Source organism: Oryzias latipes, chromosome 10 (assembly GCF_053564925.1).
Source record: "Oryzias latipes strain Hd-rR chromosome 10, Olatipes_Hd-rR_3.1".
NCBI classification, from domain to species: Eukaryota; Metazoa; Chordata; class Actinopteri; order Beloniformes; family Adrianichthyidae; genus Oryzias; species Oryzias latipes.
Genome location: NC_136246.1, coordinates 4,235,844 through 4,252,602, shown reverse-complemented (window position 1 = coordinate 4,252,602; position 16,759 = coordinate 4,235,844). Strand labels below are relative to the sequence as shown.

Below are 16,759 nucleotides of genomic sequence, written 5' to 3'. Positions count from 1 at the left end.
ATTTGATGCCCCTCCACCCCTCCCCTGAAGTGACCACAGTTTCGGGATGCTAGGCTCAGGGCACACGGCCAAAGATTTATGTATTGTAATACCATTCATTTTTAATCAGCAGCTGAATATCCCTCCAAACGTCTCGCAGCACTGCCTTTGGCTACAACGCTTCAGTTTTGCTCTGTTCTAATTGATTTGGCACTTCTCCACATTGTCGCTGCTGTAAGTTGACTGTTACTATTGCTAATACTGGAAGTGAAATCTGCCACCTCTGCGCTGAAATATATGGGATTTTTTCTCTCCTTCCTGCTGAATTCCTCGCTGGCCTTTCAAGTGAAGATGTGCATTGTGCAGTTTTTTTTTCAGACCGTCTCTTCCTGGAGCTGCACTCCATGGAAAGCTTTCTGCACATTACAGCTAAGGACAGAGGACATGAGACACTGGGGGGGGGGTTCTCTGTAGTTTAATGAGCTTGACAATGAAAGTGACACTGTGCCCTCCCTGGACCTTGCTGTGTGATCAATCATAACAATAGCTCACCATTTCCTCCTCTGGATACTGACCTTTCTCCCTTAAGGAAACAGTGTGTGGGAGCTTTCTCCCCAATCATGCACTGAAGTCTCTCCATGTGTGCATTAGGACGTCCTTTAGCAGCCCACTCTGGCTGTCCCGCTGCAGGAATACTGATCCATTCTCCCCTCTTCCTCTGAGCTATTTTAAGCGTGAATGACACACTTTAAAACGGCAGACATTCAGACTTCAGGCTGATCTGATGCTGCTCCTGCAGAAAGCAGACCTGCCAAATTTAGCTGAATATCAGGGAGATTATTTCAGACGGATCGGCGGTGAGCTTGGAGAGATGAGTCATAAGAGCTGCGAGCGCCACACAAGTGGCCATGAGTCAAAGCCTCTCCTCTGCCATCATTAGCAACCTACTTAAGGTTCTGCGCTCCTGTTCCTCGTTCTGGATAAGGCGTAGATCCTCAAGATTACCTCTGCAAAAATGCAGCTAGAAGCAGCCAAAGTTATCAGAGAAATGGACAAACACGAGCTGCTGAGGACTTCTACACAAACTCGGGTTTCATCTGAAAAATGTTCCGTAAAACAGAAATCAAAAACAAAACAGGCCTTTTTATTGTTTGTGTTATTCATTTTCCAGAAGTTTGGGTTTGCTTTGATTAAAAATGCTTGAGAAAAAAGATTCATACTAAATTCCACTTCATGCCAGTCACAAAATGCTTAAACATAAAAGCTGAACAAAATAATTTGGAATACAAAAAAGACTGTTCAAAAGACTCTTTACATTGAAATATTCCATAAATATTCAATTTCCTTTGATAGTTTTTTTTGTTCTTTTTGCCTCTTCATATTGCTTAAACACAGACATAAAAGAAATGTGTAAAGACAAAAAAAAATGTAAAATAAAGCATGCATTTTAAAAATGATTAGTATAACAATCATTCAATTCTACACTTAAATAGGAGGTAGATTCATCTCTCCATTAATCGTAAGGTCGCAGCATGTCAACGCACTTTTCCCTGTCCTATGAGAAGATGAGAGACCTCTTTTTAAGCCTTCCCTATAGGTGGACCCCCAAAAAGTCTGCTTTTTGTTTGATGTTCTTTTGTTTGATTATCCATTTGTAGTTTTTGTTCTGTTTGTTTGGTAAATTCTGCTGCATCGCCCGAACAAACAGCAGCATTTTTTCATTCGTCTGTTTTGTTAAAAGTTGACATTTTTTACAGAAACGACTGGTTTACTTTCGAAACAATTTTCAGGTCAATTTCAGTGTAAAGCTGACTGTTTGTTTTTAATTTTGTCTGTTTCTTTAACTCTGTATTACTGTTTTCTGGTCTCTGCGGTTCCATCGCTTATCTACAGTGGAGCAGGGAAGGCTTTTAAATTGGAAATGTTGATAAAAAGGTGGTCTCTGAAACTTCTACCAGATTTATGAATTTGTGACTTTAAGGTCCAGGGAACATTTGTGGGGACAGCTCTGATGAAGCTCCTCCCACTCCATCAGCTCTTTTGTTCTCCTTTTTGAGTCTGGAAAACGATGCTTGAGGAAGATCTTCCTGCAGCGCAGCTGTCCATCAAAAGCTCCTCCGCCTTTGGGGAGGGGCGTACGGACTGACAACATTTGATCAGACCAGACAAATTTGACCAAACGGTTTGAGGTTTCAGCAGGAAAAGGATGAAGATGTGTTCAACTGATGCATTTGTGGGAGATGAAATGCTTACATGACGTAAACTCCCTGAAATCCTGAGTGAAGATGAAGCCTTTAATGAAACATTGATCCGTGTGTATAAAAGACTAAAACTCATTTCCAGCTCAGATGAAAAGATGTGGTATAATAATCTGCAGCGAAAATGTGTCTTTTATTCCACTTGTCAAAAAGGAAATTAGAGCAGCCCGACACAATTAACATAAAACATGTTTGCACATTTTTACATCATTATACTTGGTCACTTAACTGCTGGAGCTGAATGCGGGTTCCCCTCCGCTTACTCTGCTGTTTCATACAAAAATCCTTTTGTTGTAAACAAAAAAGGAAACTATGATTCTTTGTTCAGTAAACACGACTTTTTTATCGTCCAGCAGCAGAGGTCAGAGATGTAAAATGCCCTCCCGAGTCCGCAGACACGGCAGGAAAGGAGATGTGGAACTAAATCAATCTGATAGGCAGGTCAGGTCTGCAGACGACATCTGAAGAGGCGCTGCGGATCCAGGACACGACGGAAAATCTATTTCAGCTCACATGAAACAAAACCAGATCCAGATAAAGTAGTGCATCCTGACCAGCCCCTCGGTGACGGACCGTCTTTTCAAGGTTGTCCGCTTTCTTCATACCGTTTCCAGGCGTTCACAAAATGACTTCCTAATTATTCTCATTACAAGCAATCATTGGCACGTGCACGCCGCCTTGTGAGACCTTCTGCAGCCCACAGACGCAAAGGAATCATTGCACAGCAGATATTAGCAAAACCAATGTTAATTCCTGTTTCCCATATTAATATTCATTGGGCATAAAAATACTGTTGCTTCCATTTCCATGCTGTGAGGTAATCTGATCACTCCATTAACTTGTGTGATGAAATGAAATGAGTGATTTCCTCCTGAGGACGGTAAACAGTCGTCTCTGACAGGAGCCGAGTGATTCCAGCTTGTAATAACGCGCCCCGCACCATCCTGCAGATGCGCTGGTGCCACCGCCACGCTGCTGCTTGGCAGACGTGGCCGGAAACTACGACTACGACATTTCCTGAGGGTCCAACGCAACTTTGGCATCTGTCACACCAGGAAGGAAGATAAACTAAGGGACTGGACGCCTGCCGGTCCGTTTCCCTCACAAACACTCGGGTGGAAAGCTTTTATAGCAGCAATACTGAGCAGCAATTTCAAAATAAATGGAAATTACTTTGATTTATTCTCTTCCAAAGACAAAATGGGCTGAACAAATTCCAACCTTCTACATCAGAATCTTTGCTTTCCAGATGAGATCCAAAGGGTTTCTGTGCTTCTACAAACCAGCATCGTTACACAAACACGGTTAAAAGGACGAGTGACCTGCAGCGTCGATATTACAAACCCACGGACGTGCCCCCCCATCACACAACCTCATCTATCTTTACATCCTAAGAATGGGCTGCACCAAACACAAGAAATCCAATAATTAGCAGGACGGTTTCTAAATCCTTCTTCTCATTGGAGAGGCTCCAGAAGTCACGCCTCTGACAGTAAAAGGACTCTGTGGATTCAAGAGTCAGCTCCCCTCATCACCGGGCAGAATGACACAAGCAGACCCTCTGTGTGTCCGTGTGAGGGGGGGTGAGCTTTCCAGTCACGTGTCACTCATGTTCGTTCAAAAACATGACTGACATCTCACGTCCACAGTTCATCACGCTGTTGACATGAAGCCGCCATTATTGACCCGACGGCTGTTTGTCCTGACAGAAGTTCACGTGCAGCTGACATTTGTTCTGCAGAGGAAGAGGCCGGCGTCTCCTCAGGACTCCTGGACGGCTCCGGTCGCAGCCTTCCTGTGACTGATAAGCACAACACCTGCTCTGGCATTTGCCTCGAAATCCTCCATCTCCTGTCACCCTGAGCACTTACAGTGTGTACGCTGACAGCTCCGGCTGGCAGACGAGTGATGACAGTAAATGATGGCAATCAAAGAGTGAGGAGGCCCGGGATGAAGCTCACACGCACCTTCTCCCATCAATGATCGTCAAACTCTTTTCTCTGCCAATTTCGCCGACCCGCCGCAGATGGCGGGCCTCTCCGGCCGCAGCGGAGCGGGCTCTCTGATGTTATTTTTCTCTCCGTGTTCATCTATATTGAATTATTAAAGCGGCGAGGAAGGATTCTGGTGCTGCGATCAATAGGCAGATTGCACTGTCACAATACACGGAGCGGATGGGAGGCAGGAGTTTGACAGATGGCGTGTCACCTCTGTCAGCGTGACGCCCCGCCTGACTGTGTGCACGTCTTCTTTTAATTTTGAAGAGACGAAGTGTGAAAATCTAAATAAGATGTTCAGATGTGTGTGTGTGTGTGTTCCAGGATGCCTGCTCTGCTTTCCCCCTAAAAGCCTCTGCTGCTCGCTGAGCTCCACCATACTTTGCTACGACTGCTTTCCTGATTTGATTAACCTTTAACGAGCGCTGTTGGCGTGAGGAATCGGCGGACAAAACTACAGAAGGCGGGCCTGCGACATGAGGCGGGAGGACGTGGCGGCAGAGAGGAAGAAGCGCCGTTGCATCCTCAGCAGCCCGTCTTCATCAAAGGTCAATGCGAGGCACATTTTCCCTCCATAACTTTGAATGGAAGGCCAGATCCAAGGATTGATGTGAAAGTGAGGATGACGGGCGTCACGCTGCAAGGCCCCGTCCTCAAACCCGGGTCGGCGCTCCTCTCTCTGAACAATGAGAGAGAAATGCTTTGTGAAGCTGAGGAGAGCGTCTGCAGGAGGCACGCAGGAGCGCGTGGGCTCCTCCTCTGCTGGGAGCCGCAGTTCAACAGAGCCCTCAGTGTTTCTGCTACATGCTGTCATCCATGTTTTATGAAAGCTGGGATATTGATCTGGAAGCAGTCTACATTTGTGTGGAAAAAGGAATCTGTCTCCTGCTGATGTTCAGAACGATGCTGCACTTTGACCTGACAGAAAAAATGGGTATAATAAAGCTCGACATGCAGACAGTTTTGGAGTAAATCCTAACCTTTACTTTCTGAGGGTGATAGGCAGAGCTACTAACAGACCAACATTCGCAAACACCTCCTCTTGGTTTTGTTTTGGGAACATTTTCTTATGAAGGAACTGCTCGCTGTGGATCAGGCAAAGGTTAGTGAACAAACAGTCTTTAAAAAAAGAATTTATTTTGCAATTGAACATTTTTAGGTAAATACAGGAACAAGAATACAATTTTCATTCAGTTTAAGTTTATTTTTGTTCAAAACCTGAAGGTCATACTAACAAGATTATGCAAAACTATAAGAACTATAAAACTATCAATAACAAATGAATGAACTCAGCAGGGGTGGGATTATGTAAACTCCCTTCTTCCCGCTCCTTTTCAATCTATAAATCAAAACTCTACTTGACTTTTTTTGTTTTATCTATGCATTTCATAATTTCTGTAATGAGTTTGATAAATCTGTGTGATTTTGTCATTTATTGACTACAATTAATGCTTTATATAGAAAAATCTAATCAAACTAAGATTGACAACGTCTCTATAAAAAAAATACCTCTTTGATTTGGTGAAACTTTAAATCCTCCTCCAGCATTTATGGAGCCCTTTCACTCTATCTGAACACGTTTAAATCTTTCTCACAGCTTTTGACAAAATACCATGAAACAGTTACAACTAAACCAAGCAGCTTCTTTAAGATAATTCACTTCCTGTCCTTTATTTCTCTTCATAAAACTATTTCTGATTGATCGTCTAAAACCTAAGGAAGCACTTGCAAAAGTCTATTCCAGCAAAACAGGCCTGTAAAACGGGCAGTAATGTGAAAAAGCATGAAGGCAGGATGAAATAAGCTGAACCTTCATGAAGCCGAGGAGATCACATGCAGATAATGAATGGCACAAGGTCAAGGGCACGCGGAGAACAGCCCAGCTGCACACAAGCCAAACATCAGCTTCAGCAGTCAGTCGGATCCTGTTGATGAGGCTCATGCTGGATCCACAGTCAGACCTGATGATGGCCATGATGGCCTCCACTTAGAGGTATCAGTCATCCTGGTACCAAACTGCTTTCTGAGGCAAAGAAGAAACACTACAGACACGACCGCTGTGACATGATTCTGCAGATTTGACGCCAGTCTTTGTGTTTGTTCCAGAACCAGAGTGCGCTCAGCATTAGCCTCATTACTGTTGGCAGGTCCTACGGCATTTGGAAATGTTTTCAGAACATTAAGGAAAACCTAGAAAATCAACTTTACTGCCACCAAAATGAACTCCAAAATGTTTGTCATTTGTGTCAAAACAGCCTTTAGTTTAATTAACCTAAAATCTCATGATCAAGATCTGATTTCTCCATGAAATCTTTTCTCTTCAGCTCCCAAAAGAAGCGTCTTTCTGTCTTCAGAACTGCTTGGTGCTCCGGTCGTCCCTGGCGGATTTCAGTGTGTGCGGTACAGATGCTACGGCTGCTGTTGGACCATCGACCTTCTGTAGGACTTTTATGAGACTTGATTGGATGTCCAGAAATTGTCTCCTCCACTTCCAAGCATGCCGGTTAGCTCTTTGGAACCCCACCTTACAGATTAGGCAACCCCACTTCTTCTACAATGATTCTTAATCTGCGCTGACAATCAGGCCACAACAGATGATCCAGAACACCTCTTATTCTGAAAGGACGCATGTTCCAGCACAGTACACAGTACACGTCTCTGGCTGCCCGTGGCTGCTGCTGCAGCTCTGCAGCTCGCTCTTCCTGTCAGGCTGGTGTTCTCCACAGCACCTTCCTGAACTCTTTCTGCCCACAGGGCTCTGGCCTGATTTCTCTTCATGTATTTGACATGCAGAGCATCTGCTCGAGTTCACGTCTGTTTAAGTACAGATCCTTCTAGAAACTAGAACGCTGAGAGATTCAGAATCCTTTCTATCAAGGCCAAATACAAAAAGTGTCAGGTTTGCAAAGCATATCACACAGCATCTCCTCCTCCTCTCCGTTTGTTTTAACTCCTCCGTGTGGCTTACACCAGCTTTTCATTTCATCAGTTCATCACTGACATTGTTTGGAAAACGTTCTCCTCAGAGAGTTTGGGATTTGTTCCGTCATTTCTGCAGCTTCTATACATGCAGAGACAATTTTTTGCCCGTGTAACGCAGGCTGACGTTACAAAGCTCAAATCAAAGATGTAAACGGGGTAAAAGCCTGCAGTTCTTCACAGCCAATCATGTCAGTTATTACTGGAGTTATTATCGGCTCTCTTTCCTTGTTAGTGATTTACACTTATGTTTTCCAGATGGTTTTACTCTAAAACCTAAAATGCACAAGTGACCCCAAAGTCCTCCATAAGTGGGTCAAAATGACCCACACTAAATTGTGTTTTTTTTTGTTATTTTTTATTACTTAGGTTAAAAATGTCCATTGTTTTAAGTTTTACCTGTTTTTGTGGTTCACAAAAACATAGCATTAAACAATTGAATTTAGATAAAAAATTAATTTTTCTGTATTTTTAATCCAACAAAAAAATCTGAATAAAAATAGAAAAATCAGACAACATCGTTATCAAGCGTATTTTCATAAGATAAGTCCTTAAATAACAGAGTTTTGACCAACTCTGTTTTTATTCTGATGCAGGCATTAAAACAATAACGTAGCCTTTTATATTTATCTGCAGTAAAACATCTTTTGTCGTTTTGTTTCTTTTTCTTTTTTTAAATTCAGTTTAAGAATAAATAATAAATAACAATAAAAAAATTTAAACATAAAATTATCAATATTTTTCAACCTAAAGAAATCTAGTTTAATACATTGTTTATCCATGTTTTATTTAAATATTATTATTGTTTTTTTATATTTTTTTCTAAAGGTTGAACAGTCAATGACAGTGATTACACGATCAACCGGATCTAAAGACAAGCCCAATTCTGGATATAATGGATATAAGTTATTATATTATATTATATTATAAGTTATTTTTGTCTTTTGTGTGTCTGTGTTCCAACAGAATAAAATGCACAAGTCATGTGTGAACTGACTTATATGAATAATATGAAGCATCATTTTGTGTCAAACATTCCTGCAGGATTGTCTATCAGGTCGCTGTGTCAGCTGATGGAAAGCTTGTTGGAGGACTCAGCGCAGAAACAGCCTCTGCTGTTTTGGTGTAAAAACGTTTCCATAGTTCAACCGCAACGTCTGGATCCAAAACATGAACCTTAAAGGAACAAAGGAAGTTCCATCACACGCCAACGTCCTGCTTGGAACGGTGGACGTGGAAGATGGCGGTGATGCCGAGCTCATGGTGTCAGAGACCCCCACCCCACCCGCTTGAGGCATGCAGGTGAAAGTAAAGACCTTTTGGTCCACCCCCCCACCCTCTTCAACTGTCTTGTAGTCTGTCACTATCACCCCCCCCCCCACACACACACACACACACACACACAGTCTGTGGTAATGATGATTTATTTGGGTCAAATAAGAAAATGTCTGTGCGGTCCACAAAAAAATGTTTTTAAACGTTCTTTAAATGTCAGATATTTCACTTTCAAAAATATTTGTTTTAAATATTAAAAAATAATAATAATTTTTTTAATAAACATTTATTGTATTTTTTTTTACTCAATAAAGCTTTTTTGTTCGTTTTTTTCTTTTTTATTAATATATATATATTTTTAATAATTATATCTAAAAGTGCTAAATTTAAAACACTAAGTGTGTGAAAGATTTCTTAAAAAAAAAATGATGTGACTGTTATTTGACTTGGACTGAATTCTAAATAGATAGGAATGCTAAAATTGTAAATTGAAACCAAATAATTTCATAGTTATGATGGTGAAAGCCAACGGGAAAAAAATTAACTTCTCATTTCATCATGGAGAGCTAAAAGTTACCGTTATGATTGATGTACATAGAAAATGAGCCATATTTTAAATTAATTTAGATTGTAAATGAGGCTGCTGCTGTGAAACGGATGTTTTGTATTTTCTGCTTCCAGTTTTCACATTAGAAAAGGTTTTTCACTTTCGTAAATAAAGAATCTTACACTGAAAATTAATCAATTAAAAGATTTTTTTTTAACTCTGCCTATTTTTGTCGAAAAATATTTGTTGATAAAATTTCAGATTCAATCAGTCCGTGTGTGTGCAGAAATCTAAAAGGAAAAATAAAAACCAGTTTTATTAAAATAATATTTTTTGGTTGAAAACATTTCGCTGCTATTCAGACACAAATAAAAAACAACAACAGAAGTCAGCGGATCAGGTCTGTTCTGAGCTCTACCTTCAGCAGAATCATGCGTCCCCACATGACTTCACCGCCACCGTGACCTAGATAACGCAGCCAAGCCTGAGCGGCTCCTGATGCAGACCCGGAACAGAACCCAGACAGCTAATCATTGACTCTGCTTTCCAACAATGAAGAGAAACACACATTTAAAATCAATTCAAATGACAGCAACATTGTTATGCATGTATGCATTCTTTATTTTTGGAGAGTTTCTTGTGTCTGACGTGGGCTTAACTAAAGGCGGGGGTCTTTCTTTGGCTCTTCTCTGAAAAACACGGTTCAGTTCATGTTCCAGAGATCTCCAACCCCTTCCTTTTTAAGCTCCCCGCTCCTGTGTGGGCAATTTAGCAGCTGCACACGGCCCCGCTGACCACTCGTGGTCGCTCTGGGTGCGTGTTGAAAGGGGCAGGGCCCTCTCGGGCGCAGGTGAACATGTGCAGCTGCCGTGTTCGGTGAGTGTGCTCCGGCTCTGGGATTAGTCTGTGTCAAACACTCTGCAGAACAGAGCAAATTAGAATGAAATATTGAGTTCATTTATGAATAAGTGGGGCTGAACGGCCCCTTGTCGGAGCTTCCGCATGCATATTGAGCTGATAGAAACCTTTGGATGGGTCATTTCTCTGAGCTGCTTCATTAAATAGTGAAAGTCAAAAGTGCAATGCTTCCTGACAAAGGAAAAGAAGAGAGGAAGATGTATAGAGGTGGGACGGAGGGAAGGTTTGTCTTTGTTCTGGCTCAGAATCCAGATGATAAAAACGATTTTATCTAAAAATAGTTTGACCAAAGGGGGTTAGAGCAGTGAATTATAGATTAAATCGTATGTGCAGTTAATGGAACAGATGAACTCCACTCAAAAGGAGTTGGTGAGGAAGATTATTTGATTTGGGCAGCATGAAAATGCGGTGAAAGGGTCGAGCTTCAGAGAGGACGTGTTTGGACGCAGATCGAAGTTGCACCTTCAAGAGCGGCTTCACGCCGGATCTGCAGAGGCCGTCCTGAGCGTGTGAATGTGACGGTCACAGTGGTGCGGATCAGCCGGATCAAAGCCCAGCAGAGAACTTATTCAAGCCGTTTCTTTCAAAAGCTCCAGCCTGCTGAGGCCGTCTCAGGAAAAACATCAAACCCACAAAAATAAAAATCCACTTCACTTTACATTAGATCAAAACCTGCAGATTAGCTTGACTGCATTTCAGTTAAGAAATGATCTAGATAGTCTATGGAGATATATCTATAAAGACGTATTTTGTTAATAAAACACCTTCTATTATACCAGAAAACCAACAACAACCAATATGTGAAAAAACAATGCTGTGTTTGACCATTTTTCCCATTTATTAGGCTGATTTTTAAATGTTAGAATAATCTGGAGCCTGTGTAAAATGATGAATATAAATACTAATACTATACTAAGTATAAAGTACTTTAACAGTTCATTGTTACATTTTCAATGACTGGAAAATAAAATAAAATAAAATTAGGGCTCGGTTAAATATATTTAGATTTAAAATCTTTTGATTTAGGAAATAAAAATTAATTCTTTTTTTTAATGCAGTATTTATATTATTTATTTTCTGTGGGCAAAAATTTGCTTTTACCCCTTGAGACCTGAATTTATTTCCAGCTATGAAAAAACAAAAACACTAATGCTTTTGCTTTGAAGTAGTTGCTAAATAAAACCAATTTAGTTTTTCATTTAAGATTTTTTAAGGCAATTCTCACTTTTGAAAACAGTCGATCCAAAATGCAAAACAAATGTTTTAAAATGAAAGAAAAATAGCATCAAATGAAAGTATAAATCGAATGATTCAGATTCAACCTGATTCAGTATTTTAGCAGGCGAACACGAATCTATACTAAATATCTGCCAATCTTTTTTAAAGAGCTACAGAGGATCTGAAGGTCCAACAACCCAAATCCTGTTTGTAAAGCATCTCCTGCACAAAGCCAAGCAGCAGGTATTCGTCCTTAAGAGAAGAAAACTAAAAGCAGAGCATGAAGTGGGGCGACTGCGGAGAGGAGAAGCGCCTCCATTGGGAAGAAAGCCCCGGCAGCAGCAGACTGGGGAAGGGCGAGCCGCTGCTGTGAGCAGCTGGGTCAGAGGGGGGGGGTTCTGCCCGGTGCCGTGGCTTCTCCCCTGGCATGAGTTCCAGCACATGTGGAGTGAAGTGGAGCGTGTGTTTACAGGCTCCTCTCTGCTTAACGTTGTGCTGTAATGACTGCAGGTTTGCAGGCCAGAGGCCACATGCATGAACTAACTGCTGGATCTGATTTCTGATGGCATTTTGAAAAGGTACACGGCTTTCTCAGATCCCCCCAGAGACAAATTCACAATGATGAATGCTGCCATTAAGAAAATGACTTGTCTCAAATGTCAGGCTGTAGCCAATGTTTTCAGGATAAAAATTGATAGCATGAGCACACCAGACAGCTTCCTTTTTAGCCCTCTCTAATGTTCTTGCCAGGAAAGTGTAATCAACCCTAATTATTTGAACTGCCTGCCACTCTTTGACACCATCGATTTCTTAAAATAATTAGAGCTTTACAATGCCTGTGTTTTAATGTTGATGGCCCCGGCTATAATGAGGACGGATTTCAGGAGCCTTTCACAGCCCCAACTTCTGAAAAGTCTCTTCGGCATTAAAAAAGTCCAGCCCGGAAATCCAGAAGGGGTGTGCCAGCTGGGCCGTGACTTTCAGGAAGCAGTGCATGAAAACACGAGGCTGAGCACATGAAAAACACAGAAGGTGATGCTGTAGCCTCCGCTGGACGCGCTGAAGATCTGCGCCCTTCAAACAGAGAAGCTCAATCCTCCTCCTCAGGTTTCCAGCATGATCGAATTTGCACTTCAAACCACAGTGCCCATTTAATCAGCCATTATGCATGCCCAGTCAACCGCTGCACACTCTCAGAGCAAAATCTCGGACTGAGGCACACAAAGCTATCTTTGATTATACGATAGCCCATGGGGAAACTTTATCAAACTCCACCGCTTCCTGTGGAGAAGGACCAGGTGACTCGCAAGCACTCAATCTGAAAGCCACATTCTTCCCTGAACGCTGCAAGGAATCATGCCTTTGATCCAAACAAAGGCAGCTGGGAATGCCTTTCCAGATAGCAGCCCCACCAATCGTGCCCCCACTTCCTTCCACCAATCAGGGCCTCGTCTCCAGCAACCAGCCCTAATCCAGCCCACCGCTGCTTCATCTACATACCCCTCCAACCCCGAAACCATGAGCTGCAAACAAATGAGCATATTTAAATAAAGGAATTGAAAATGTCCCTCACTCACCCATCTCTGTGTCCGATTTATTGTCCATTTCCGTGTCGGTGAGCGTCAGAGCCGAGTTGGAGCGACTGGAGAGGCAGGAATTCTGCCCGGATTTTGCCCCCGTTCCCCAAAGAGTTATGGTACGTTCCGGTGATACAGGTTCATGGTTTTCTGTGGCGGCGGGTCCCCTTGAGTAGCTGCTGAGTGGGTGGGACAGGCCGGCCTCGGGGCCCAGAGCCAAGCCTCTGCGAGGCGGCGGATCACAAATCCCGAGCTGTCTCAGTGAAAATGTCTGCCCTGCGAACGACAGCCAGCAGTAAAGTTTACAAGCGGAGCAACAACGCTGTTAACGGGCGGCACACAAGAATACAGGCCAGCAGGTTACGGGGGGCGGAGTTACTGCAGAGCAGAGTTCTCTGTGGGACACACCTGCTCATGCAGCAACCTTCAGGCCAACGCTGTGGAGATGTTTGCCCAACAAACTCCAACATCCCAGTTCCAGACAGACAGCAGAAGACGTTCATCAGGATTATTCACCACAAAACATGTTTGTTGTCTTTAGGTTTCACTTTTTTATCGAGTTGACAGAGATCACTGATGCTGAAATGTATTTGATGTTCACTGATTTGAACAATAAAGAAAGAATTAATTAATTAAAACAGCTAGATATTAAAGAAATGGCTGAAGAATTGATTGAATCTGTGGTTCAGGTTAAAAACAATTGTTTTTTATTCACACTCACACACACATGCGCGCGTGTCGTACAATAGGCGGAAAAAGCTTTTTTTTTTGTTCCCTGACATTAAATTTGGCATTTTCTTCAGTGGTGAGGAGCCAGCTGCTGCTGAGAAAGGTCTGTGAAAAACAACCTTCATTTCTTCTACGTCATCAGGACTCTTTCATTCTCAAAGGGACACCAATTAGCATGAAGAAAGTCCACGTGAGCAATGGACAGGTTTTCTGATTGCAATCTTATGAGCTCAAAGCGAAAGCAAAGCCTCAAACCTTTTAATTACAGAAATTGGATCCAGCAGGCAACAGGAGGAGGCTGATTCTGATTTAGCATTGCTCCTGACTTCAGCTCAGCACGCTCAGGACTTTCAGATGATCACGGAGGCAGAGTTTTCCTGAAAGCTTAGAACAACTGACGTCCAGCAGTTGCTTTTCTTTTGTCTTGTAAACACAGATGCAGCATGTTAAGGTGAAATGGAAACACGAGCTGTAAACCTTGCATCCATGACCCTGTTGCTCCAGGTGTTTTCAAAAGTCGGAAACCTAAAATGTCATTTCTTTTCACAGTTTTCCTGACATTAAGAAATATTGTGAGAAAAGCAGGATATTAGAATTTTGCCAGTCTATTATCCGGAGAGTTTTTCAAACCTATTTCTTACTTTAGGATGTTCAGTGAAGCCGATTTTTCCTGGTATTTTGAGGAAATGATGAATAAATGACGTCACTCTGCATCAACCTCTCAAACATTCTTTCTGACATTTTATTAAAAAGCTGGCAGACCTGCTGCGGTTTGTTGCAGGTGTGCAGATTCAGTCAGAGATTATCTCCCTCCTCCCACTGACCTCATGCATCCCATAGGTGAGCACACCTCTGTCCCCATGCCAGCACCAGCTGACTCTGCAGCTCTGGTGAGGCTTCTTTCCCGGCGGGAAGACTGACCTGCTCTGGCGTACTCGCTGCTCTCCATGTGGGCCATCTCCTTGACTCTGCCTCCAAACAGCATTCGTGAAGGGTCATGGTCGAAAGCCTGCAGGGTCTCGCTGGAGCTGTATGACTTCTGTGTGGGCACGCGGCAGGCCCCCCCGTCCCGGTCGGTGGAGGAGGCGGTGTAGCGGCGCTCCCTATCCTTGTCTCTGCCACAGTCTCTGTCCCGCTCTCTCTGGCTCTTGGACAGCGAGCAGAAAGGCCGCTGCTCCCTCACCCTTTCCATGCTGCCGGCATGCTGGGCTTGGCCCCTCCCTTCACCACCTGCACTCCCCCCAACACTGGCGGCTGGATGGCGTCTCTCTCTTCAGCCTCCTCCTTGAGCTGTGGGCCTCGTCCAGTGTCTGCTCCCTCCTCGCCACTTCTGATCCTCTACTGGTCACGTCCTCGCTGCATTCATCCCTCTTTCCACACAACCTGTGAGAGAGGAGAACAGGAGGCTCCAGTGATGCTATTCTTCTCCCACGACCCCAAAAACTCCCCTCCCCCCGTTCAAGAAATTCTCCTCCTCCTGAGCAGTCCTCCTTAAAGAACTTTTTCTAAGTAAACACCTGTCATTTGCATCACAATGAGTGCTTTCTGAAAGGCGTGTTCCATCATCGCAATGAGCTTCATGGAAGCCGACTCCTCTGGAGTCAGATTTACAGTTTTGAGAAATAAAAAATGTTTCACTTCTCAGGTGACACCATGTGTGGTCAAAAAATTATTTGACGTGTTAAATAAAAGCCTCACACACACGTCCACACACACATGCACACATGCACAATCACACAAAAACTGGTTTGGTAAATAAAAACGTTTCAGAAACTGACAAACGTTTGAGCAGCGCATTTTACCTGCTCCTAACAATTAATGCTTATTAAGAAGCAAAGTGCAGCGATTTACAGCAAACTTTCAATTTTGACAGTCAGCAAATGTGTTTGTTGGTTTTCCAACTCTGTAGATTAAATCAATTTTAAGAAAGTTGTTTATTTGCAAAAGCTTTTCTTGTTTTCTTTTAGCTTCAGTCTTTCAGTCTCACAGACACAACAGCTGGAGAAGAAAGTTGAATTTTTGTATTTGTATCACAACTAATAACGTTTTCAGAAATAAAGCCAACGACAGAGAAACCATTGGCCCTCAACCAGGAAGTTCCAAATGTTGCAGTTCCTCAAATGACCTCTAGAAAGGTCAGAAGGAATCCTGTGACTTCCAAGTCAAACAGTCACATTTTACAGGGAGAATGGGCATACATGCAGCCTGGTGATGTTAGCTTTGGTTTGGTTGATTAGGTGGATTTCCTCAAAGTCCTCAATGTACCTTGTCATCAAACTCCAGAGGGTGAGGTGTCCCACATCAGGGTTCATTTAAGCCATGAGCCAATGAGAGGCATCAGATCCGACCAGTGTACATGTGTCTGACGTTTACATCAGGCCGTTAAAGTCCCACTCTGATTATATTTTGATGTGGCGTACAAGCCTTTCCAGTGGTCTTATAATTATGATAAAGTTGTTTATAACTAAAATCCAAAAACTTGTGTTGTTTTCTAGGACATAGTTTCTGCAGAGCGGCGGGAGTTCATTAATACTCCTCTGAGTTGTGGGTGGGACTGTTGACGTGAAGCAACCCTGCCCCCCTTCCCCTCCCTGTTGCTGAGAGCTCTTTGTTTACATTCTCTCCCACTAGCTTACTACCCCTAAAAACACCAACCAATCATTACTGGTGCAACACAAATGGCAGCAATAATGTATCTATCCAGCCGTCCCGTTTAGGTCCTGATTCCACTCAGACGAGGAAAACACAGACGTTCATAAATCTATTTGTCCACTAGTAGATGTTTCAGGATGGAGCAGAGCAGGGCTTGTGGCCCACCCACTGTAGTTTCTATATCACAAATATGCTTTTTGTCCAAAAGTTTTTTTTGTCTGCTCCTGATTCACCACCATCTGAATAAAGAAATACTCAGACACAGTTTTAAGCCTCATTTTCTTCATGTCCTACATCATCAGTGAAGCTCCAAAGAACTTGTTTTAAACACCCAAAACCTCCTTTTCATTGGAGTGGGTCTTTAGGAACAGCAGCATCAAGCACCTGTGGGCTCACAAGCGCCCTCTCCAGGTGAGTGGAGGATCATCTTCATGAGTTCAATGAAATCACTTAGAGACAAACATGGATGACAACAAAGCCATCATGGGAATCCGTCAGCATTCTGCCCACACTATGATGGGGAAACACTGTGAAACAAAAATAAGATGCGTTAAGCATGGATTTGCACTCCCATATTAGATTAGATTTTGCACTTTGAGTGAGGCTAACTTATGATTTCAGCTCTTGTTT

General features: G+C 42.8%; 1 protein-coding gene across 8 annotated transcripts in view; it reads right to left on the bottom strand.

The window, feature by feature from the left end:
* Window positions 1–16,759, bottom strand: part of si:dkey-237h12.3 (teneurin-3) — a 173,305-nt gene that overhangs the window by 146,044 nt on the left and 10,502 nt on the right. For all 8 annotated transcript variants that reach the window (XM_023959511.2, XM_078953486.1, XM_078953485.1 and 5 more), the window contains exons 2-3: window positions 14,399–14,860; window positions 12,749–13,024 (exon numbers count right to left, since the gene is read on the bottom strand). In XM_023959511.2, the coding sequence (XP_023815279.1) occupies window positions 12,749–13,024; window positions 14,399–14,669 (547 nt within the window). In that variant the 5' untranslated portion in view covers window positions 14,670–14,860. The remainder of the gene's footprint in view (window positions 1–12,748; window positions 13,025–14,398; window positions 14,861–16,759) is intronic.